The sequence below is a fragment of the Cryptomeria japonica genome, chromosome 1 (assembly GCF_030272615.1).
Source record: "Cryptomeria japonica chromosome 1, Sugi_1.0, whole genome shotgun sequence".
NCBI classification, from domain to species: domain Eukaryota; kingdom Viridiplantae; phylum Streptophyta; class Pinopsida; order Cupressales; family Cupressaceae; genus Cryptomeria; species Cryptomeria japonica.
The window spans coordinates 483,405,080-483,429,042 of NC_081405.1; the positions used below are offsets into that span (position 1 = coordinate 483,405,080).

At 37.8% G+C, this 23,963-nt stretch overlaps 1 protein-coding gene across 1 annotated transcript in view; it reads right to left on the reverse strand.

Annotated features, from left to right (window-relative positions):
• The window catches only part of LOC131031286 (uncharacterized), a 226,410-nt gene that overhangs the window by 44,364 nt on the left and 158,083 nt on the right, over positions 1–23,963 (reverse strand). Inside the window, exons 6-7 of the mRNA XM_057962398.2 lie at positions 19,408–19,464; positions 13,538–13,654 (exon numbers count right to left, since the gene is read on the reverse strand). Of these exons, the coding sequence (XP_057818381.2) occupies positions 13,538–13,654; positions 19,408–19,464 (174 nt within the window). The remainder of the gene's footprint in view (positions 1–13,537; positions 13,655–19,407; positions 19,465–23,963) is intronic.

Consider the following 23,963-nt stretch of genomic DNA (forward strand, 5'->3'; position numbering starts at 1 on the left):
AAAGGTGTGACCTTGACCTACGAATTGATGGGAGTAGATGATTCTTTGTCTGCCAATCCTTGTATCTCTGCAGGTAATGCCCGGAATCTAGAAAGTGTTGGGTCTCGGAAGAGGAAGGAGTTGGTTGGAAGCTCCGTAAAGGTCACACGGAAAAGGATTGGAGGTGAAAGAAGGAAGTCCAACGAAGGCCAATCCATCTTAAGCACAGCTTCTATTGTGCCCGATCAAAATGCAGCTAGGGATGAGGAGATGAATATGTGGATGATTAACGATGAAGTGAGAGTGCCTTCTCCTTCGTTTGAGGAAGTAATGAAGGAAGTTGTCCAAAGTCCGAACAGAGAGCGAACGGAAGTGCCTACAATCTTCTTGGATGGCATACCTGCAAACCCGGGAGGGACAGATGATGGATTTGACCAGAACACCATGGAGCAGTCAACTATCCCGGATTGGCTAAGGGAAAAAATAAAGGCCAAGGTTCCCAAGGAGGCCTATTCTGAAGAAATTACAGCAGCATTCCTGGAGAAGGTAAATGAGCCAACTATAGCTAAACTGCCTAAGCCCGCCAGAAAGTTTTCTTTAATCCAGAGAAACAGTGCAGGATACAAGACAGTCCAGATAGTGGTGCCTAAAGAAGGAAAAACTAGGGACAACGTCGCCGCAGATCACCACCATAGAGCTAGGTAAGCCCACCCAAGACCAAGAGGTCCAGTATTTTGATGACTCTTGTAATGCTCTGAAGGCAAGTTTAGCTCAGGAGAAAGAGAAAAGAAGAAGGTTGAAGAAGAAAACCACCAATGGAGAAAGTATGTTCTCCATCTCACCGGTCCACTTAACCATGAGATCCCGGTTACCTCTCCAAAGCCTCTTCAGCAGGAACTGATGAAGGATTATGAGGGAATGAAGGGTACATTCACACAGGTCAAGGAGTGGATTTTAGATGCCTCAACATGTGCAGATATATTGGTAGAGAATTTAGTGTCAGCACATGAGTCGGCCTCTTCACTTGTCAGCCGTATCCAGGACTTAGCTGCCAATTGGGAGGACGTAGAGGAAATTCAAGATGAAATACTTCCTCATCTGAAGGTTATCCGAGGTTTGTCGAAGAGAAGTCTGGTGGATGCAGGTGTCATACAGACCGTATATAGGTATGACTTTAACGCCTGGTATTACACCTTGGTTACCCGGATTGATGTTTTGAAGAAATCTGAGACCAAGTGCTTTGAAACAGAGGAGAGTGTCAGCGAGATTTTGAGCAAAGTGTTTCGTGTAGCATCCGAGATTTGGAAGAAAGAAAGTAGAAGGGAGAAGCACTTGCAGGCAGAAAACCTGAGAGCCAGGATTCAGTCAAGCTTCTTCAAGGATTCGGGGATGATTGACAAGGGCGATCTTTCAAAGATTGCAAACTTTCTCTTCATCAATGAAAACTTTCTTGCCCGGGCAGTTGAGTGGGAAGGCATCCTTGCCACATGTACCGAGGATGTGGACATCATCAATTTCCAAATTAGCAGTTTGCCAAGTGTCACAATGGAGGAAGTCAGGCTTATTGTGTCCAGGTACGTCGAATCTGCGAAAGAGGAAAGTAGGCGCTCACCCCAGTGAGATTAGTAGTTGTGCCACTTGTCACTTACTTTTTCACTCAAACTGATGGTGTTTTGGGAAACCCTAATTAGGGTTTATTGCTTTCAATCTTGGCCCTTGATCACTGTTCGATCTCGGTCGTTTATTTATTTTTGAAAACTATATAAGGCTACCTCTCATTTGGAGAGTGTGAGGTTTTTGATTTATTGTTGCGTATGGTCATTTCCAGATAATATATTGCATGTGCGCTTGCTTTGTAATCTCTATTGTTTGAATGATTTGCATGGTTTCAATTTCCTCAACACCTAGTTAAAATTAATCTAGATTTGCTTTCATTGTTGTTAATTTGAATGAAGGATTTGATAAGTGTCAATTGATGGTGTACCTCCGCTCATACTTTTGGTGAATGGATGATTTCCATTTCACCGTGCAAAGTTAGTCTGAGCCCATCCTCTGTGCATCCCAATATCTTAATCATAAGCACAATCCATTGAAGATTGCACCGACTTTGTGTAGTTGTCCCTAGTGTGGCGAAGCGAAGCTTGGTTTCCCGAGAGCACCCAATTGATATTGTCTCTAGAGTTCGTAGGATTCGATTAGCTTTCTCAAACCCTATCCCTTTTTCCTTTTCTTTTGAAAGTCCAAATCCCAAAAAATCTAAAAGAAAAAGAAAGAGCCTAAAATTGCTAAATCCATCTAAGTCCAACAATTCAAGATACTTGTTAACGTAAGTCCCCCTTGAGATTTTCAGCATACACTACCCAAGAACCTATTTCACTAAAGTCGCTTGTTCTCACATATAGACCTTGGAATCAGTAGTGATTTTTCAAGAGAGGATAGAATACCTCCGGGTATCCTATTCTAATGTTTGGTAGATGATAAAACAGACACCAACAAGAAGGCTGGTCATTCTTTTTGTTGAAGGTCTTTATGAGCCTATGAAGGGTTGGATTAAGGCTTTTGATCCCCCTACCTTGCAAGAAGCCATGAGGAAGGCACATAGCATGGAACTTATCGCTCCTCGTAGTAAGTTCACTTGAAACAACTCAAAACAGTCCTCATCATTTAATGACAGCAAATTTGATCCAAAGAAATCAGAAAATGTGGACCAAAAGAAGAAGTTTGCAGCACCTTTGGATAGGGAAACACTTAGTGACTTGCGTAGAAGGAAACTGTGCTTTCATTGTAAGGGCCCTTATGATCAAAACCATGATTGTCTGATGCAGAGGCTCGGGTTCAACTCTCAACAACATGAAAACGCGTCAATGCCAATCAAGCATATTTCACAACAATGGGCTCAATTCCATTCACCAAACTCAACACAAGGCTTCTAACATAGACCTCTTGATATTCCAACATCTCAAACACATAAGACTCATCAAGAATCAGTGCTCAACAACAACCTTAACCATACTCTCACAAACTCCAAACTCTACAAGTCAACACCTTGAGACACTTTGGAATGATAAATGTGACATGAAAAGACCACACATGGTCACCAAGAACATAAAGATATCATATAGTAATTTTCTGCAACCTTCCTGTAGCAGCACTGACAAGAACTCACATAGACATGACATTTTTCAGAAATTGGCTCATTTGACCGCTCAAATCATAAGATAATTTTTTCTGATAAGAAGGAAGTTTGTTCACAACATCATAATCTATGCACACACCAAGGGATAGGTCCTTACTCGACCATACATAGCTGTACCAACACAATTTCTAACTGCAGATCTGGAAAATCATTTTCTGAATAGGCTGCTTTCACAAAAATGATCATAACTTGCTCATTTTTCCATGAAATTCAATCAGACTTGAATCAAATGAAAGTAGACTCAATATTCTTTCCATCCATATGACATTTGCACCATAATCCTTCCATACAAAAGAGTACAAGCTCTGCAACACACGGGAATCAGAGTTTTACTAGATTGTAGCACCGTCAAATCAGCATTTTGACATCATTTTGCACGTGCCAACCTTAACCTGAGACCCTGCAACCAAAACAAAATGAAAAATACATGCTATGTGCCTCCATTCCACCAAATATTAGCCTTTGATCAACGTGGAATGGAGGTTTATTGCATTTCAAAGTCACGGTTTACCCTACCTAGGGTTTTTAACAGTTTTTACAAAAATTGGTATCCCTTCCGAAACTTAATGAAAAGAAATGAAACCAAAACCAAACGACTTGGGATTCACCCCTCATCATTCTCAAGTGCTCTCAAATGCTAATGAATAAATTTCCAAGAAGAAAAACAATTGATATCAGACTGTCACATTGAGAATACTTGGAAAATTGCAAGAAACCTCAAACTTTTATTGATTTTCTTCTTTCAATACACACCAACCCCTCATGATTCGACCATCCTTGGTTTTATAAGCCTACTACAACCTCTTTTGACAGTTATAACTAAAATTCAAACCATCATAACCGTTAGGCTTTCCCTTTACAACCTTTCTGCAATTTTTGAAATGACAACTTTTTTTGACAGCTTTTCAAAACTTGACCAAATGACTTCAAATTACTTGTTATCACCTTAGACACACCAGAATAGGCCAAATAAGCCTTATTACATAATTTTCAACCTTCCTTGAGCATTTTCTATTCTTTGACCACATTTGACCTTTGTAGGACCTTATAGGTCTACATTGAACAAAAATGGCTTAATGCCTTACAATATCATTTATAATGACTTCAAATGGTCCCTTGGACCTTATACAACCTTAACACAACATTGAAAACAAAAACCAACATAAAAACTTTCATGAGGCCTTCCAGGGCCTAGGTGCTCCTGCACCATCGTCCCCTCAAGCCTAAGGGTCAAAATGGGCATATGGAGTGGTTTTATGAGGGAGAAAACATGACTGATAACACAGACAAGCTGATCCAGATGATTCAAAGACTGCAAATTCAGAGAAGGGAGTTGAAAACGAAGGGGAATTTGATCTATAAAAAGCTCATATGTCTAGCATGCAAGGAGAAGGTTCTTTTAGGTTGCCTGGACTCTAGGCTGGTCAAAGAGTCATTTCTTTACTTGATACATGTGCAACTCATAATTTCACAGATGCACAGTTGGTGGAGAAGCGTGGAATTCAAACTCAAGAGTTTGAAAGCATAAGGGTGAAAGTTGCTGATGGTAATGTTCTGACTTGTGATAGAATGATTTCAGACTTACCCATGAAACTCAATAACTATGAATTCAAAGCTGATTTTTATGTGGTTAACATTGGAAACATGGATGTGGTCCTTGGCATGACATGGCTTCATGCAATAGGTGAATTTACACTCAACCTTAGAGATATAGAGATGAAATTCAAGGTTGATGGGACTAATCATGTTTTTAAAGCTATCAAGGCCAGCAACTTGAAATTAATCACTCTCAAAAGAATGGAGAGACTTATCAGACATGATATGGTGGAGTGGGCAGCAGAGTGTAAGTTAATGACTACTTATGAGAAGCAGAATAAAACACCTTACCATTCAGATGTTCAGGAGCTTAGAGTTAAGCATACAAAGGTGTTCAGTGACATACCACCTGGTAGACCTCCTGATAGAGGCATAGAGCACATCAATGAGCTTGAAGAGGGCACCAAGCCCATCATGATTACACGTTACTGGCACCCCAAGCGGTTGAAAGATTAAATTGAGAAAACCATCAAAGAACTTCTAGCAATCGGACACATAAGGCCAAGTAAGTCTCCTTTCGCTTCATCAGTTGTTTTGGTGAAGAAGAAAGATGACACACTTAGAATATGCATTGATTTATCGTATGCTGAATAGAAGGACGATAAAGAACAGGTATCCCACTCCTCGCATCAATGAGTTGATAGATGAGCTTCACGAGGCTTGTTATTTCTTTAAGATTGAGTTGATGACAAGTTATCATCAGATCAGTGTCAGGGAGCAGGATATTGAGAAGACGGCTTTCAGATGTCATTGTGGACACTATGAGTTTTTGGTTATGCCTTTTGGGTTAACCAACGCACCAGCCAACTTTCAGTCCACTATGAAAAGGGTCTTCCAATCTCAATTGAGGAGATTTGTTCTGGTTTTCTTTGATGACATTTTGGTTTACAGTAGAATTTGGCAGGAGCACCTGGTTCACTTGGATGCTGTTTTAGGCATACTTGACAGGGAGTCTTTTTACACCAAGGAGTCCAAGTGCGCATTGGATATGGCAGAACTTTTGTATTTGGGTCACATAATCAGCAGAGAGAGAGGTCGCATGGATCCTGATAAGGTTCATGCCATTGTTGATTGGCCTATGGCTGAGACCTTGACTCAGCTCAAGGGATTTGTTGGTTTATGCGCGTTCTACCGTCGGTTTGTTAGTGGTTTCTCACGGCATGCCACACCACTTACAGATTTGACAAAGAAGGGTGCATTTGTTTGGACACCTCTAGCACAGGACCGTTTTGAGAAGTCCAAGCAATTCATGACTACATGTCCAGTAAAAGCTTTACCAGATTTACCAAACCTTTGAGCTTCATTGTGATGCATGTGGAGAGGGTATTCGTGCAATGATTATGCAGGATCATCATCCTACAGCTTTCAAGAGCAGGAAGCATAGGGGTCTGTTGATGTTTTTTTTATGCACATGCGAATACAAAAAAAAATACCAAGGTATCTTATCCTCTCTTGAAAAAAGTTATCCAAATGCTGAAGATTTGCCTAAGGATCAATCGAAGTAACTCCAAGGTTCTTATATGTAGGGTCTCTACCTGTGGATAAGCTATTGTGGTGTGATGTGATTATGCTAGAATCACAAGGGGACTTACGTTTGTATGCCTGAACGTTTAATCTGCTCGAACTTGAGTCCTAACTACTCACCGGGATAATAAAGAAATAGCAAAAGGCGAAAGGCTCAAAAAGCCTACTCTGAGGCCTAGAATGGAAGAAGATGGATGAATGACTAGTTGGAGTCCTACTGGGCTAGCTCAAAACATCAAACTGAAAATTTCGACATCGGCTCAGTGCAATCATCTAAGGCAATTTTGAGAACTTTCAAATCGTTACACCAACAGACACTGATCACCATTCAAGTTAATGCATGAACAATAGACGCCTAACAATACAAAATTAAGCTTATTCAATGCCAGTTGACCACGCAGGGCAACCTTACAATCAGTAAGACGCTAGTGGTTTGGACTAGGCAGATTCCAAGCAAGTGCATTCAACAATTTTTCTACATTCAATCTAATATTCTATCATTTTAAAATGAAGATTCAACAAGAGACCATGCATATTGCAAAGAAACGACACATTTCACCATAACTTCAATGAAACTGGAGTTCATTTACAATTTAGGCAACAATTTCTTGCCTTCTCCTAGTCTACTCTAACTTATATTCTATTCATTATTGATCATTAGCTATTCTAACCTCTATAGAGTAACTATTAAACTTTACAAATGAAGAGCCAGAGCTTTATATAGAGAGCTCTTTACATTTCAATGGCTCAGATTGATCTACAATCAATGGCAAGGATTAGAAGATGAAAACAGTAATTAGGCTGTTACAACAAACTCCTTTAGCCAATGAGTAAATTACATTTAATGCATGAGAACCAATGGGAAACAGGGGTAGCTACATCGAAGTTTGTGCCTTCGTGCATAACCAGGATTCACTGAATCTGGACATGTTCATGTGGACCTTTCTGACTAGAGGAATACTGACTGGGATGCCACCTTGTTTGGTACTTCCTCTCTGATGACCTTTGGTCGATCCTCTTTCGTCCTTGATGTATTTGAGAAACGATGTACCTTTCCTTGGCTCTCCTGTGCTTGATGAGGCTTCTTCATGGTCAATTCATTTCTTCTTCTCTACCATCTTGTGACTTCTTCATGTGATAGAACGAGGTCCTTGCGGATGGTCAGCTCCATTGCTTGCAATTCCTTGAACACTTGAAGTCCTTCAACTTGGAAGTACTTTGAGTCCTTTCCCACGCATTTGAGGTGTTCTTGATGATGATGAAACTGGAAGAGGTCGCCCTTGTCATGGCCTAATCTTCCTCCATCTTGATTTTGTTGATCTACAAAACAAACAAAAGATGATTAAGTATACATAATATATTCATTCTAACATAGCATTTCTTACCTTAAATCATCAACAAGAAGGCATTAGGATTAATTTTGCTCTGGACCCTCTCCAAGGACAAGACTTATAATGAGATTTTCGCTCTAGTTCCTCTCAAGGACAGGGCCTATAATGAAATTCGCTCTGGACCCTCTCCAAGGGCAGGCCCTATAATGAAATTCGCTCTGGACCCTCTCCAAGGACAAGCCCTATAATGAAATTCGCTTTGGACCCTCTCCAAGGACACGACCTATAAAATGAGCTCTGAATCCTCTCCAAGGAAAGGCCCTATAATGAGATTTTCACTCTGGACCCTCTCCAAGGGTCAGGAGTGAAATTGACATTTTGTTCAATTTTCCTTCATAAAACTTCATTTCTCATCCTTTTCTCATCAAAAAGAAAGTCTTTTGCCTCCAAAAATGCTTAAGAATAGGTTTCGCTCAAGCGCCTAGGCAAAATAAAAGACCTCCTAGGAATTTCGCTCTGGACCCTCAGGAAGGGTCAAGAGCGAAATTGCCATTTTTAAACAAATTATTCACAATTTCAGACCACAACTCACTCAAATGCATGCCTAGGGATGCCTCTAAGTTCAATCAACCTCCATCAACATTAGGCTTGATACAAAATTGAGAGCCAAAGGAAGTTTCAAGAGAATTCGCTCTGGGCCCTCTAGAAGGGTCAGTAGGTTAGGTGAATTTCGCTCTGGACCCTTTGGAAGGGTCAGGAGCTTAAGTAAATTTCGCTCTGGACCCTTTGGAAGGGTCAGGAGGGAATTTTGCATTTAAGGCTTAATTCACATCCCTTTTAACTTGGCTTTATCTCAAACTTGATTTTTGAATCCCTTCCTTGCCATGCATGACCACCATTCAATGCTTCTAGTGAGGAATTAGGTTATTTGGGGAACTTCGCTCTGGACCCTCTGGAAGGGTTAGGACCGAAATTTGCAATTATGTTCAAATTCTCCAAATTTTTATCAATTCACTTTGTTGCCCACATCAATTCTCTCTCAATAACGCCATAGGGACGAGGTTTATGATGCCAATTAGGACCAAGAAGGGAGATCCAAGGAAATTCGCTGTAGACCCTTTGGAAGGATCAGGAGCAAAATTTGAGGAATTAGTCTTATATATCATTCAAAACATCCAAACTTCACCCTCTTTTTTACATTGTCCTGGTCTTAGAACATGCTAACAAATCACCCTAAGGAGGCGCCTAGTCAAAATATTGAATCAAAAGTGCATCTTAATAACTTCGCTTAGGTACCTTTGGAAGGACAAGACCTAAAGAGGAATTTCACTCTGGACCCTTTAGAAGGGTCAGGAGCAAAATTTTGCTTTTTGGCACAAATTCCTCATAAAACTTCATCTCACTTGGTTGCAACTCACTCACAAGACCTTAGCATTCTTACTCAATCCATGGGAAGAAGGTTCGTGATCCAAACTGGGGAGCAAGAGAGGATTCTAAGGAAATTCGCTCATGTCCCTTTGGAAGGGTCGGGAGCGAATTTGGCATTTGTGCTCAAATTCTTCATCACTTCTCCTATTTGCCAGCTCATACATGATGTTTATACTTCTTCAAAGGCATGGATAAGTTAATTTTTCCTCAATCAAAATGTTGGAGTAAGCTTTTTGATCAAAGTCAGGAGAACTAAGGAAATTCGCTCCTGTCCCTTTGGAAGTGTCAAGAGCGAATTTGGCAATAATGCTCAAATTCATGACCTTTTCTCCAAATTACCAAGTCTAAGTTTGTTCAAAGGCATCCAAAAGGTGAATTTAAGCTAATTTACTCCCAATCCACGCCTTAAAATGAAGGTTTTGTCTAGAATAGGAGTCAAAAGGGAGCTAAGAAAGATTTCGCTCCTGTCCCTTTGGAAGGGTCAAGAGCGAATTTGACAATCTAGCTCAAATTCGTCATTCAATTCTCAATCTTTCAAGTCCAGGCTTGGTCATTAGGCATTTCTAAGGGCAAAATAGGTCAATTTTATACCAATCAATGGCTAGAGATAAAAGAACTTCATCATTAATTGGACCAATCTCAAACCCTCAAAGGGAAGAATCCTTGAGAACATCTGCTCATATATCTCCATTCACTTCCTTAACTCAATGACATAGGCCCCAAAAGGCAAGATTCCTAGCATGATACAAAGACTTCTTCAAACTCAATCAAGACTCAACCCTAGAAGCAAGACCCAGGCCTAACTAAGAGGAAACTTTCAATAGAGACCCTGACCTAGACCACCTACTGACCAATTTGAGCCTAAGCAGACCATCCTTTCCTAACGAGCTCATTGGGAACTCTCCAATGCAAAGATTAATAGCCAAGAACCTAAAAGACCAAGAAAACTAACCCTAGAAAGCAAAAAAGCAGGGGTCCCCATTTGCAATGGGGCGATGTGTGAATACGTCACAATAGGGTACTGAGAGGAGCTATAGTATTTATGATAAGGAAATGTTGGCCATCATGCATGCAATGGCTAAGTTCAGCCACTACTTAGTTGGCAACAAGTTTTGTGTCAAAACTGATGACAATAGCTTGAAGCATTTCCTTAGACAACGGGATCTTAATGAGCGTCAATATAATTGGGTCAGCAAGTTACAGTCTTATGATTTTGACATCTCCTATGTCAAAGGGACTCAGAACGTTGTTGCTGATGCATTATTTCGCCGTCCCCATTTGAGCTCCATGGCAATTGTTTCTGAGGATTGGAAACATTTGATTATAGCAAAGTATGCCAAGAATCCATGGGCTTCTAGCATTATTGATGTGGCAATACAAGATAGCAGGTACTCTCTTGTGAATGATCTTATCATTTACAAAGAGAATATTTTTGGTCCCAAATTCAAATATGAGGAACACGGTATTGAGATCGCTACATGATTCACCCATGGCTAGTCATTCCGGTTACTTTAAGACCTATAGGCAGGTACAAGAGAGATTTACTTGGAAGGGTCTCAAATCTGATGTTCTCCAGTATGTCAGGGAGTGTTTTGTTTGTCAGCAGAACAAGCAGGAGCATACTTTCCCTGCTAGGTTACTTCAGCCACTTCCTATTCCTAAGAGGAAGTGGGAATGCGTGTCTATGGACTTTATTACGAGCTTGCCGAAAGCTCACAGGAGAGACAGCATTTCTGTGGTAGTTGATTGGTTAACTAAGTAAGCACATTTCTTCACGATCACGACTACTTATTCAGCTACACAGGTGGCCGACCTTTTCTTTCGTGAGGTATTCAGATTGGATGGATTACCTCAGAGTATTGTCAGTGATAGAGACCGTAGGTTCATGGGTAACTTTTGGCAGGAGTTATTCAGACTATGCGGGACAAAGCTCACTCCAAGTACTAGCTACCACCCTCAAACTGACGGGCAGACAGAGATTGTCAACAAATGGGTGGAGGGATACCTGCAGAACTACATTTCTGGGCAGCAGAAGGCTTGGGTGAAGCGGTTGCACCTTTGTGAGAATTGTTATAATTCCACTCACCACATGACTATTCAGATGACGCCATTTAGAGCTTTGTATGGTTATGATGCTCCTAGTTTTTTGGATTTATTGTTGAATGATTGTAGAGTACCGAGTGCTGGGGATCTAATGCAGGAGAACCAAGATATCATGAGCGCTCTTCGTGAGAACATTCAGAAGGCTCAGAATCAGCAGAAGCAATATGCTGATCAGAGAAGGGTTGAGAGATCTTTTGAGATCAGGGATATGGTGTATCTGATGCTTACGCCATATAGATAGTCCTCTCTTAGGAAGAGGGGCTCTGAGAAACTCAAGCCACGTTATTATGGGCCATTCAAGATTATCAGGCGAGTTGGGAGGTGGCTTACGAGTTGGATTTACCGGCAGATAGTAAGGTCCATAATGTGTTCCATGTTTCGTGCCTCAAGAAGGCATTGGGACAACATATAGCTCCTTCTTCAGACTTACCACCCTTGGGACAACATATAGAAGCCATGTGGGGTGAAGTTTTCTTCATTACTCACATCAATCTCGCTACCCCGCAGCACTATTTTAACTGCTAGATAGACATTGCGAGGCTACAGGGAAGGCACAAAATATTCATTTAATGAAGCCCCCACCATCCCGCATCGTTTTTGCCCTGCTTAAAGTGGTCCTGCGAGGAATTAAAAACCCTTGCTTAAGTGGATCTTTTAGCACATGGCCATATAATGATAGTAAGGGGGTCATGAACAATATAAATGCTAGGATAATAGGACATTAGGGACTTGAAGTAAATTATCATGACACCCCCTTTCAAAAAAGTAACCAGCTAAAAGACAAGAACCTAGTACGCAGGGCTGATCATTTACAACCCTCTTGATCATAACTTAAAGGGACCGCGACATGCCATAGCCAGTCAATGACAAAATAGAAAAAGGATGGAACATTTCCACGCGAAGACACAAAGGATTAAGACCCTATCAGAATTTTCAAAAACCCTAACCCTAGAGGAGACTTAGGAGGCAAAAAAGGCAAGGAAAAGATCAAAATTTCACCCTCCTAACAAACCCACAAAAAGCCGAAATTCACTTCAAAAAGTGGCATAGTAGTCCTCTAGACCAACTGAGTTCATCACCAACATCAAACATCCCTTCTAACAAGGCTAACAGTCACCTAGAAAGACATAGCTAACTATAATAATGAACTGCCTAGAAACAAGGACATTACAATTTGTCATTGACAAAATGTGATGAATTTTAAAAAATCATGTTTTAAGTGACCCCTTCACACAAAATATTGGGACACAAGTTGTGTTGTCACACTTATGCATGTACCTCTATTATAATGATAGCAATGATCAAGAGTAAGCTTCTAGGTAAATTGTAAATTGAAAAACTCAAAAACGATTATTTTGAAGCATTAATTGTTTTAAATCTTTCTAGGTAAATTGTAAATTCAAAAACTCAAATGATCGTTTGAAGCATTAATTGTTCTTAACCGTTGTTTTCATAATCTATACCCAAGCTCATAGATTTAAACTTGATTAGTATTTGTGAGTAATTTTTTGTCCCAAGTAACTCACTGAGCCTCTAGCGAATTTAGAAAGCAACTCGCGGCAAGTACTAATGATTACTAAATAGGTCACATGTTTATGCCAAGTTTTTGTCACATTTTGCCAAGATTTCCCTAGTTCTTACCACATTGTTGCCAAGTTTTGGATTTAAGATTTTTGTTTCTAAGTTGCTGAGATTTTGCCGAGCTCAAGCTTTTTTTTGGACAAGAGTATGAATTGTGGAAGCTTAAAGTCTTTGATAACATTGATATTAATATTTTTTATGTACTAGCAATTTTACATTTTGTAGTTGTCTTTATTTTCATGGAGTTCCATAATAGGTGATTTTTATGTGAAAACATAATTTGTGAACACAACTAATCAATAAGTGCCTCCCTATTATAGGGAAAAGAATGAAAGGCTAAATAATCATCAAGAGAGTACACAATGAAAAATTAGGATAGGAAGGAAAATATCCTTAGACATGATATGAACATCTTGGAATTTATAACATTTTGAATTTGGTCTCATTTAAATTTTAACATATTACACCCTTTGAGACATAATGAGAAATGGCTTCGCATAGATGGTTGCAAGTGAAACTCACCAATCCAGTATCTTGACAAAAGTCTTGCTTTATCTTTTCCATCATCACAATGTGATTTACTATCATATGGAAGAGAAGAAAGGCTAAATAATCATCAAGTGAGTAAACAATGGAAAAAAAGAATAAGGAAAAAAGCCTTCCACATGATATGAATATCTTAGCTGTTTATTTGAATTTATAACACTTCAAATTTGCTCTCATTTAAATGTTAATGTAGTATACTATTGGAAACATAAAAGAAAATGACTATTCAAAGTAAAGATGAAGTGAAACTCACCAATCTAGGGTCTTGACAAAATTCTTGCTCTGTCTTTTCCGTCATCACTACAAGATTTATTTCTAAGTTATGTTTCAAATTGGCCAATGCAGACAGATCTCCATCACTAAGTATGACCTGCATCAAATATATTGTTTCTAATCAGAAAAGTTGGAGTATTTAGTCTTTTGAAGCTAGTAGCATTTAAGCATCAAGATTTCATGATAAAAAGCATACTCTATGTTGTCTCTTCAACACTAGTACAAAGTTTACCGCAACAAATATTGAGCACTACAGATTTTGTTGAATTTTTATATATCAATTGCTGATGATCTTTCTAACTCCTACATTAACACCTTACTGAAACATATGTTTAGGAATCACGAGGGTGTCCTGTGCTAGAATAGCCTCTTCGTGCCCATCCCCCAGATTGACCTACTCCCCATCCCATCTCTCTCTCTCTCTCTCTCTCTCTCTCTCTCTCTCTCTCTCTCACATACAACATAAAAAGTAAAATAAAAACCAACAATGCAATGATACAATGAACAAATATATTCCCTAACACATTCATAAGTACACAAACATAATGAATTAGTGCATCTCTCATTCAACAAGCATGGCACAGTCTTATAGTTTAAAGTCCCAATTGGTGTAGATGCCAATGTGTCTCAAAATTTTACAGACATTAAGCATAATCTTCTAACTTCTTAATCAACCGAAAGCAAATCAAACTAGCTTTTAATCATAGTGTCTCTATGAAACTTGCTATGGTGGCACCTTGATTAGAAGGTTAGGATTCTTATTTCTCTATCTTCAAAAAATGTATATACATCATCCATGGTCATTATGCATAACATGATTTATTAAGTATCCAAGTTAACTGTACAGATTCCAATGGAAAAAAAAAGGATGCAGATAAGTAACCTGTTATGGCCCTAAACCCATGATGACATCACTACACAAAACATACATTTAATCTAATTAACAGATGAATTATAAATCTGAAATCCAGAACAAATAAGACAATTAAAATAAATCCATGTCCATGTATGTGTCAAGATCTTGCCAATACTTGGTATAAAGTATAAACACAATAAATGAGTTGTTTTAACCCCATTTTCCAAAGTTTCACCTTGTAGATTTGAGTACACATGCATTTAATAGAATTAATGAAATATATAGATACAATTCAAAATGGTAAATATTTCAAGGAATTCATCTAATATTCTTTCTTTACAATAGGACATTGCAAGAGGCAATAACACATTTTTTCTTAGATCATGATAGTAATACTGATATCAGCAAATTTAAAATCTGAATCGTGATCTTTGAGTCGCCAACATCAACAAGTTTTTCTATCTAAATTTGTATGAATCAGCTCAAGATAGAAAATGACAACCCTGGACATGTCTGACAATATATTGCTGCGAACATCAATATGTAATGCCAGCACGGCATTAACAATTTGTAGGTGTGATTTTTTAAAACTGCTGCAAACATTGTTAATATTGGCAACATAGTTCTGATATTATCAGAAGATATGATTGAATTAATCTTGATGAATGCCCCTGACAGAGAAAAGTTCACTTTATTTTTTTCCTAACTGTATATTGATTTTCATTCTGATATTGAATCTGCAAATAAGAACTATAAATCAGTCTGTGGGCACAAATATTGAGAATGAGATCTCCAGGTTAGCCCCTGGGCATATATATCCATAATAAGACCTATGGGTCATCCTATTGGCACAAATATCCATAATAAAGTCTATGGATCAGTGCACAAGCATTATTATTGAATCAAAGTGCCATTTCACACGGAGTAAAATGAAACCAATGTTTTAGCCTACATGCACAAATGCTTTAAAAAAAAGATCTTTCAGGCCAGTCTAGGTCACAATGGAAAATATAAAACATATATGTCAGCCTATGAGCACATCTGTTGTCATAAATGCCCATGGTGTAGCCTGCAACCAAGTTAACAGATAAACAAGTCATGGGACAACACATTTATCAATGCTTGTGGTATTGTTATTGTTTGTTCAAGGATTATTTGGACTAAGGAAATATTATGGAGTCCCAAATCAGTGACCTGATGTATCCCAATAGACTTTATCCTTATCTTTTCCTACTTAATAAACTTTTATGTTTTGTGTGTGCAGGCCCAGTGAATGAACTCTGCAACAGTGGTCTTGGACTCAAACCCATCCTTTCCAACCACATACACCTACAATAATAGTGTAATTAAAGATTCCCCTTGCCTTTGAAAAATTTGGGAGCATCTGTGCTGATGCTCTGAGATTGTTCCTACCATGTAAAACTGCCCCACCCTTCTTCCTTCTGCTATAATATTATAGAATAAATTTTGAATTAGTTACTTTTGAAGGATAAGCATCATGAAAATAACTTACTCTTTCAACTCCCCACAAAAGCATCTCATGGGCATCAAAAGGTAAATGTCTTAGCATATTGAATCCAAAGATACCCACTATATAATCTTAATCAACTTAATCAATTTACTTTCACTTATATACTTTGAAACTCTCTTCCCCTGCTCACATCCAAAGAAAAATATAAGTTCACTTCTCCTGTTTGACGTCTACCTCCTTTATAATGAAACATCTTATCAAGAAAATCTCTCTATTTCTACAAAAACACATGCATTCCCAACCTCCTATGAGAAGGATTTTCAAACAAGCCTTGGTGATAAACCACATTTTCTTAATACCTTGATCTGAATTATGTTAGCAAAGTCACAGTTGCCCGATCCCACGGAAGATTTCATTTATTTCACAACACATTCTATCACTTCTAGGGTTACTATATAAATATCAGGCTTGAAGCTTGGTACAAATTACTCAAAGGATCATTCTCTTGGAGAACTAAACAGTATATATTTATTACAAACAAATATAAAACAGAGAGTTTTGGAGAAAACTCTTGTGGGAAATTTAAAAAAAATGAAACTTATCAAGTTCATATTTATGTATTACAATGCAATTCTAGAGAGCGCAAGAAGTAATGAAAAATTTTGTAGAAATTGAGAAAAATGCCAACCAATTCGTTGACTATAATTAAATCCCTTTATCACTTAATTTTCAGTCAAATACCATGAACTTCTCTATGGCTATTTGCTTTTGTAGAGATCCCAATTCATCCTTGTTTAACAAAGTCCTTATTTAACTATTTTATTTGGATGTTTTGTCTTTTCAGTGTGCAATGCAATACATAACTGGTATTGTATTGCTTTAGGAATCCCTCGGTTCTTGTGTATATGTACTTAGCATATCTAGGGTTCAGTATATAAACTACTTTTACTAGTATGGAACTTTGTGTCTTAAATAAAACATAATTAATAGATATTTTAAACTGAAGGTCACAAGAAAATCCCAATTAAGTATATCTGGGAGGGACAATAGCTAAATTATTCATGTCAATTATGCAAACCTTCATGTTTTCTCCACAAATACCACCATTTTGTATCTGTAATTTAAAATACTGTTATATCTCTGTGACTTTGTGCATGTGCTCAGTCGTTGCAACATATCCCAAATTTCAAGTGACTTGCAATATCAGATATGTGTTACTTAAGTTATCAAATTCATCACCACGATTTCAAATTTCCTTGTAAAAAGATTCCAAGATTCCACACTTCTTTAATCGTAATGTTTGGGATTTTTATAATTCTTTAAGCATGTTCTCACTTTTGTGCCAATAGCACTAAGGATCCGAAATTCTGGGTATTGGTGCAATATTCATATATTGAACAGGTCCATGAATGCTCAGCAGGTGTCCAATTTCTTGAGCCTAAATAAACCTTCATTGGTTTAATTTTATGTATTCTATTTTTCTGGAATTTAAAAAAGGTGATTCCTCCTTGCATGAATAAAGAATTGCATTCTTAACTTACATATTCTATAAGGAAGTATTCTAGAAGTAACAGAGTATAAATACCTTGGCATTGACTCTCACAAGAAGCTTAGTTGGAAGACTTGTAGAAGGAAGAGAATTTTGGGTGGAGAGCACTCTTTGCCCATGAAAATAGATGCAGAGAGTTGGAGTTATGGGATTGGAAAACTAATCAGATTTTATTTGAGGTATTATTAAGTAAAGTGGTACTTTATGATTGTGAAATATGGCCTTGTAGGACTTCAAACGCCAAATAGAAACAAATAGAGAGAATCGAAAAATGTATTGTCACAACCAAATTCAAATTAAAAAATTTCGTCCCCTATGAAATTCTTCTAGCTGAAACAGGTGCAATTCCCATTCAATCCATTGCTACAATGTGTCCCTTTATATATGTAAAAGTCAAGCAGATCACTTCTCTAAAAATGTCTTAAGCATGAGAAAGAACTCATGGATGAAGCAAAAGAGCAAGTGGATGAGCAAAAGGCACATTCAATTGAATGCATGTCCTAATAGTAGCAAAGAGTTAAGGCATTTGTTGTAGATAAGTTTCACAAATCTAAGTGGGAAAAGGCACTAGGAGAGAAAAAAAATCACCTTAAGGAATTTAACCCCACATCTGACCATCAAAAAAAGGCCTATTTAGAGGCCAATATCCCTTGGAGAGCAAAGATTCTCATAGCTGAGTTAAGGATTAACCCACATCATCTTTAGTGTGAAACAAGTAGATGGAAAAGACCAAAAGAGATATGGGAAGAGAGAGTCCCGACAAGGTTCTTAAAACCTATCTTTTGTGACAATAGTTTATGGCATGCCTAGGGAGACTCTTTGCATGTTTTTTCAAAGAATATTCACTGGTCAAGCAGTTTGAGACTAAGCAACCAGTCATACCACAGTTTTTGCCACGCCTATTGGGCCAACATCAGAATCATGCCCATGGGGACACCTAGCGATAGGGATCACACTTATATAGTGCATGGATAAAATTCCACCTTATGTTTCACCATGAGAGCACCTAGAGATAGAGTTTTGTGTAGCCATAATAAGGAGCCAAGCTTCTACAAGCTGCCTCAAACTTACCCCAAATTTTATTTATTAGGAGTATACTGTGCAGGTTAAGCTATGGCATTTTTATTGTGGCCACCCAAGTCCAATTGGTGTAGTGGACCTATGGACTCCATGCCTTTATTGGGTTTGGCTAGTTGAATTGGGGACAAGGATTCCCATTTGTGGCCCCACAACTAGGTGCAATTAATGTCCAATATTCACCAATCAAAAAAATGAACTTTCGATGTTATGTGAGTTCTGGAAAGCATTTCACTCTCCAGCCTTCTACCTCTAACATCGAATGATGCATACCTATGGTAGCATTAAGTTCAACCCATTAAGATGAAGCATAAATACATCTTGGGCATTTAAAATGATATGGTATATTAGATATTCGCTAGATACATAAATACATGAGAATGAGCATGTTTGGGCACATGCCTATATTAATAAGTAATAATTAGTTAAAAAAAAATCCTTTACATGGATAAAACACATAAAAGATGCATAAAAGTGAAATAATGTTTGCAATGAATCAAATTTGAATAAAAAGCACATAAAAGCCATACATTAACATACACTTACCATGTATGTTGTAAAAGAAGAAAAACAAATATAGGCTTTAAATCAAGCAAGATATCAGCCAAGAACACACACGTTATCTATTTATGATTACAAACCTTCTATATGAAGCATGGTATTTTTTACAATTATTACTCTTCAACTAAAAGTCCTAAAATTGAAATTTTGTTCTATAAAATTAATAAAAAAATGATGCCTAAAAACGATATGGTAAAGCCAATATAAAAAAGACAAATACAAGATTACCATAATACAAAATGGGCTAGAACTCATGAATTTTCCTACCCAGAAACATTTTAATTCCAACTTCACATTATGATTTAAACCATTAACAAAATATATTATGGAACAAACCTTGGAAGCCTTGACATTGGCAAGGCAAATGCCAACCAATCCAGCACCAGAACCTATCTGTTCCACAAAAAAGATATGATATATTTAGATAATTTTATATGTATTCCTTGAATGGAAATGTGAACGAAAAAAGTCTATAAGTAGAAATCGTGAAATTAAAAATGTATGATTACCAAAGTATAAACAAGGGACACCACCACAACAAGCATTTAAGAAAATTTATATAATGTTTTGTTCACTTAATATTTCTTTATCAAGACAATTATTTGCCCTATGTTATAAAGTAGTCATCCTAATCATGTTCATCATTGTACTTGAACTCACACTTAAAAGTGTTTGTAACACTTGATTCATAGTTTATATTCCCTTTACTAAATAACTACTAAATTATAACTATTCTAGTTTACTATCTCAAATTTTAAATTTTAACCAAAGTGTGAACTCTATGAGTGAGTCTTTTTTAATTTGAACTTACCTGAAATTGAGCTTCATATGAGGATTCTCATTTGTAGCAATATTGATATGAATGGCAGTGTTCCCTTCTTCAAATTGAGGTGAGTTGGGAGGAATGGAGAAACAGAGAGTGGGGGAACTGAATTGGGCAATAGTAATCTCTCTCTCTCTCTCTCTCTCTCACGCACACGCACAATTTGCCATAACATCCCATCATGATCATCACATCTCCCTCAAATGAGAGGAACAAGATCCTTTTGTGGTCCAGCATCACTAAGTCCATTCTTATCATCTACCCTTCTTTCCAAGAACCAAGCTCAATTCAGCTAGGTGAGGATCAGCAACCAACAAATGATACATATCTTAGATTTTACACAAGAGATATATACACAACTGAAAATCATTATAGTCTTCATCATAGAAAAGAGTACAACTTCACCAACCTACAAACAAACATTACACATGTCTTAGTCTATATTCTGTACCCATGTCTTTAGGCTCACTAAGTTGATGTGAATTGGGTTGACTCATCAAAACCTCCAATCAAATCACATGTCAAGATGTTGTAGGAAGATCATCAATCCATCTCATACAAATGGCAAATCTAGGGGTATTTATAAGCATCCGAGGTCATGAGGATTTCGCCACCAGCATATGAAGGTCAACTTCTGAATGGCATCTATCCACAACAATCAACCATGCAACAAAAGTTGAGATCTCAAATACATGGGATTCTAAGTGGTGTCCAATTATCATCCACATCCTCATTGCTATTTAAGTTGTTGATAACTATATCTCATTTCAGTATTCTTTGCATAATCTCTCTATCAAGTGCATCACAGATTCATGATCAACTCTTCTTATTGGACATTGGCAATGGTAAGTTGGCATTAATGATTCTGTCAAGAACTAGGGGCCTCAAGTTAGGCAACCAGTCCAATCAGATACATGCATCGATTAATTAACAGCAGCAATATAATATAGAAGTTCAGAAGTTATGACATTATAACAACATCAAATCATTGAGATCGAAACAAACTTCTAGCTTCCTGCTCCAAGTGCTTAACCCAAGGCATAGATGTTCCAAAATATTCCAAGGAACTCAAAAATCTCAGGATTTTAACTTCATTTTCAAACTTTCAGCTTTAGGCCTCATGAAGTCTCATGTGACTAATTTTCAAAAGAATTTCAGGAGATATTCCAAACAACCACCCCTGTTTTATGTATCTCACATTGGACTTTTTCTTTTTGTGAACTCCCCCTCCAAAGAAGGCCACCACTGCATGTTTTAATGACTTGGTGGCAATTTAAAATAGTAAAAATGCGGCATTGATCATCCTTGCACAGGTGCCAACACACAGAACCCATGTTCGACCAGGAATAATAACAGCCAGCTAAAGATTGCAAAACTGACAGCCGGGCTAATGGATATTTTAATCGCCACCCTGCAATCAGTCAGAAAAATGGTCAAGGAGTGGGCCTGCTGCCTAAACTTGGAATGTACTGACATCAGGTGAGATATCCATCCAGTAGTAGAAGGAGTTTAAATAGTTATTTTCAGATAGTGTGGGTAACAGCACAGCATCCAGCATAAGTTTGAACAGTTACTTTCTGTCTTCACGTCCAGAATGCTTGGTGGGTCCCAAAGAATCAGGAGACATATCATATAAAAAATTAATCTAAGTAAACTAAGTCCTCAGTTCTGCCCTATGGACCCCACATGACCATTTAGGAATTTTAGAAAGCCTGAAAGCAAATAACAACTGTTTTGAAGAAAGGTGTGGATCCCATACACCAACTAGGCATGTCTGGACTCTGCACCACCACTAAACCATTAAACACTGTCAAAACTGAGACATGTCCTGAAGCTGAAAATCCAAAAAGACACACCAACAAGGAATGACCTGAAAACCAAAGACCAAAATTAGAAAACAAACCAAAATAGAACTGTCATGTCTTTTTTGGGCAATGTAGGATCACCTATGGACCTAGATGTTCATTAGGTGAACATGCCTCAATATATTTTTGAGCTAACCCCTTCCACAAAAATATATCCCTGCATTTGCTGTCATCCGCATCCCAAAAACACCATGGAACATAAGATTTTAATGACCTTGCTCTCAAAGAATATCTCAAGTAACAATTTTTCATGGGCTGATCTTTTACCTCCATGAGGTTTCTGACTAGTTCTTTCAAGGAATTAAATCTTCCTCTAATCCTCTGATTTTTTGAATAGCCACTCAAGCAAGTAACACCCCCTCCATGACTCTTTCAATATTGTTGTTGGTGAATAAATTTATTTATTTCACCTTAGAATATCAAGCTTAATTATGTAGAGTATGTATTTATCTCCTAGCTAAATATCTTTAAATAACTCATGCTTTACCTCCTTTTCTATTTCTTTAAGAATTAGGTGTCATCATCATCTCATTTCTTTGTCTGGAAAATAGGTGAACGATTTGTTACCACCTCCCCATTCCCTTTCTATTTCTAGAAAAGTAGGTGAATAAGTTGTCATCAACTATAATGTCCCCTTCTCAGTAAGGAGTAATCAATCGTCCATTGGCCTATTTCGGAGACCTGTAGGCTGATTGGAATGGAGGATTAGGGTTTCCTAGTTTTGTAGAGTTTTGCACGAGCCATTTGAGGACTGTCCAATGGGAATTCTACATTTTTGTTCGTGGATTCCTTCTGGGTTTTTCGAGAGTTTCACGGTGGTATAACACGCATTTAGTTTTGAGGAGATATCTGAACTTACTATTTTTAGTAAGTGGGTGATGGGCTGACTGGATAGTACAGTTTTTCTAGGTTTTTTAAGCTCTCTCACAAGGTCTGACGAGCATGTCTTTCAGAGGTGTTTTCATTACTTACTATTTTTAGTAAGTGTTAGTTCAAGCGGTGCTATTTTTGGCAGTCTTGAGCAGAGCTCCAATCCAGTACAGATTAGTGTTTTCTGCACCTCCGTTCACATGGTTGATTTGGCAGCAATCAGTGGTTGATTTACAATTGTTAGTTAAATATTATCACTTTATTCTAAAGTTTAATATTTAATTATTTCACTAATTATATTTTGGAGGAATGACTTAGGAAGGAAAATATTATGTTATTTATCCAAAATCCCATTCTATTTTCCTAAGTCAGGTGGGTGTCCAAATGAAGTCATTTTACACTTAATGTTATTTTCTCAAAGTTCGAACTTCTACACCTTGATAAAGTTCAACTAAGGAGGCTAGAAAGGGGACGCCATGTCTTGAGGGGGCATGAAATGAAATGAAGTGAGTTTTAAATGAGTATGGGCATCATTTGCATTTGAATTTCAGAGGAATAAATCTATAAATACAAGGTATGGGCTCCTCATTTGATCATCTTGAAAATTTACACCGCTATGCTGTCGAAATGGTGAGTGACTGAACTTCGAAGTTGGAAGAGCTTCCTAGTTGGTTTAGTTTCGTACTTGAGACACAATACCTAGCTGGATAGTTGATTTTGGTGACATTTTTTGGAGTGCTTGATTCTGTTTTCAGTGTGTGTTTTGGAGTTTCTATGTTGCTGGTGCGTACTTGGCTGGAAATGAGTTTTCTTCGTAGTTGCCTGTGTGTTTAGAGCATCATTCTAGATATTGGCTCTATCTATCCCTACTCCCTGGGCGATAAGGTCCACAAAGTTGCAGATTCAGATTTGGAGATTCAGATTTTAAGTTGCAAATCGAATTTTCCAGCTTGGTCGTACCATTTTGGTTGTGCCTCAGATTGCGTGCTAAGTGTTTATGGTGTTTGTGTGGCTGGTTTGAGGTTTGGATCTCATCATCTATGCTATAACCTCTGTTTGCTTCCGTTCTCGTGCAATTCGGAGTTGATTTGGATGATTTGTAAGCATATTAGTGTGTCCGTAGCTTGCTGGTTTGGTGAGTTTTATTTGCATTTTCAGAATTTCAGAATTGGTGTTAGTGATGGTTTTGGCTTGTCATCTCAATAGTTCTAATTGTAGCGGATTGGGATCATTTCTTTGATAAGATTGAGAATGTAATGCTTCTTGGATGCTAACAGTGTAATGTAGGTACACTTATTGTAAGGCTGATTTCAGTAGTACTGAACAGTCAATTA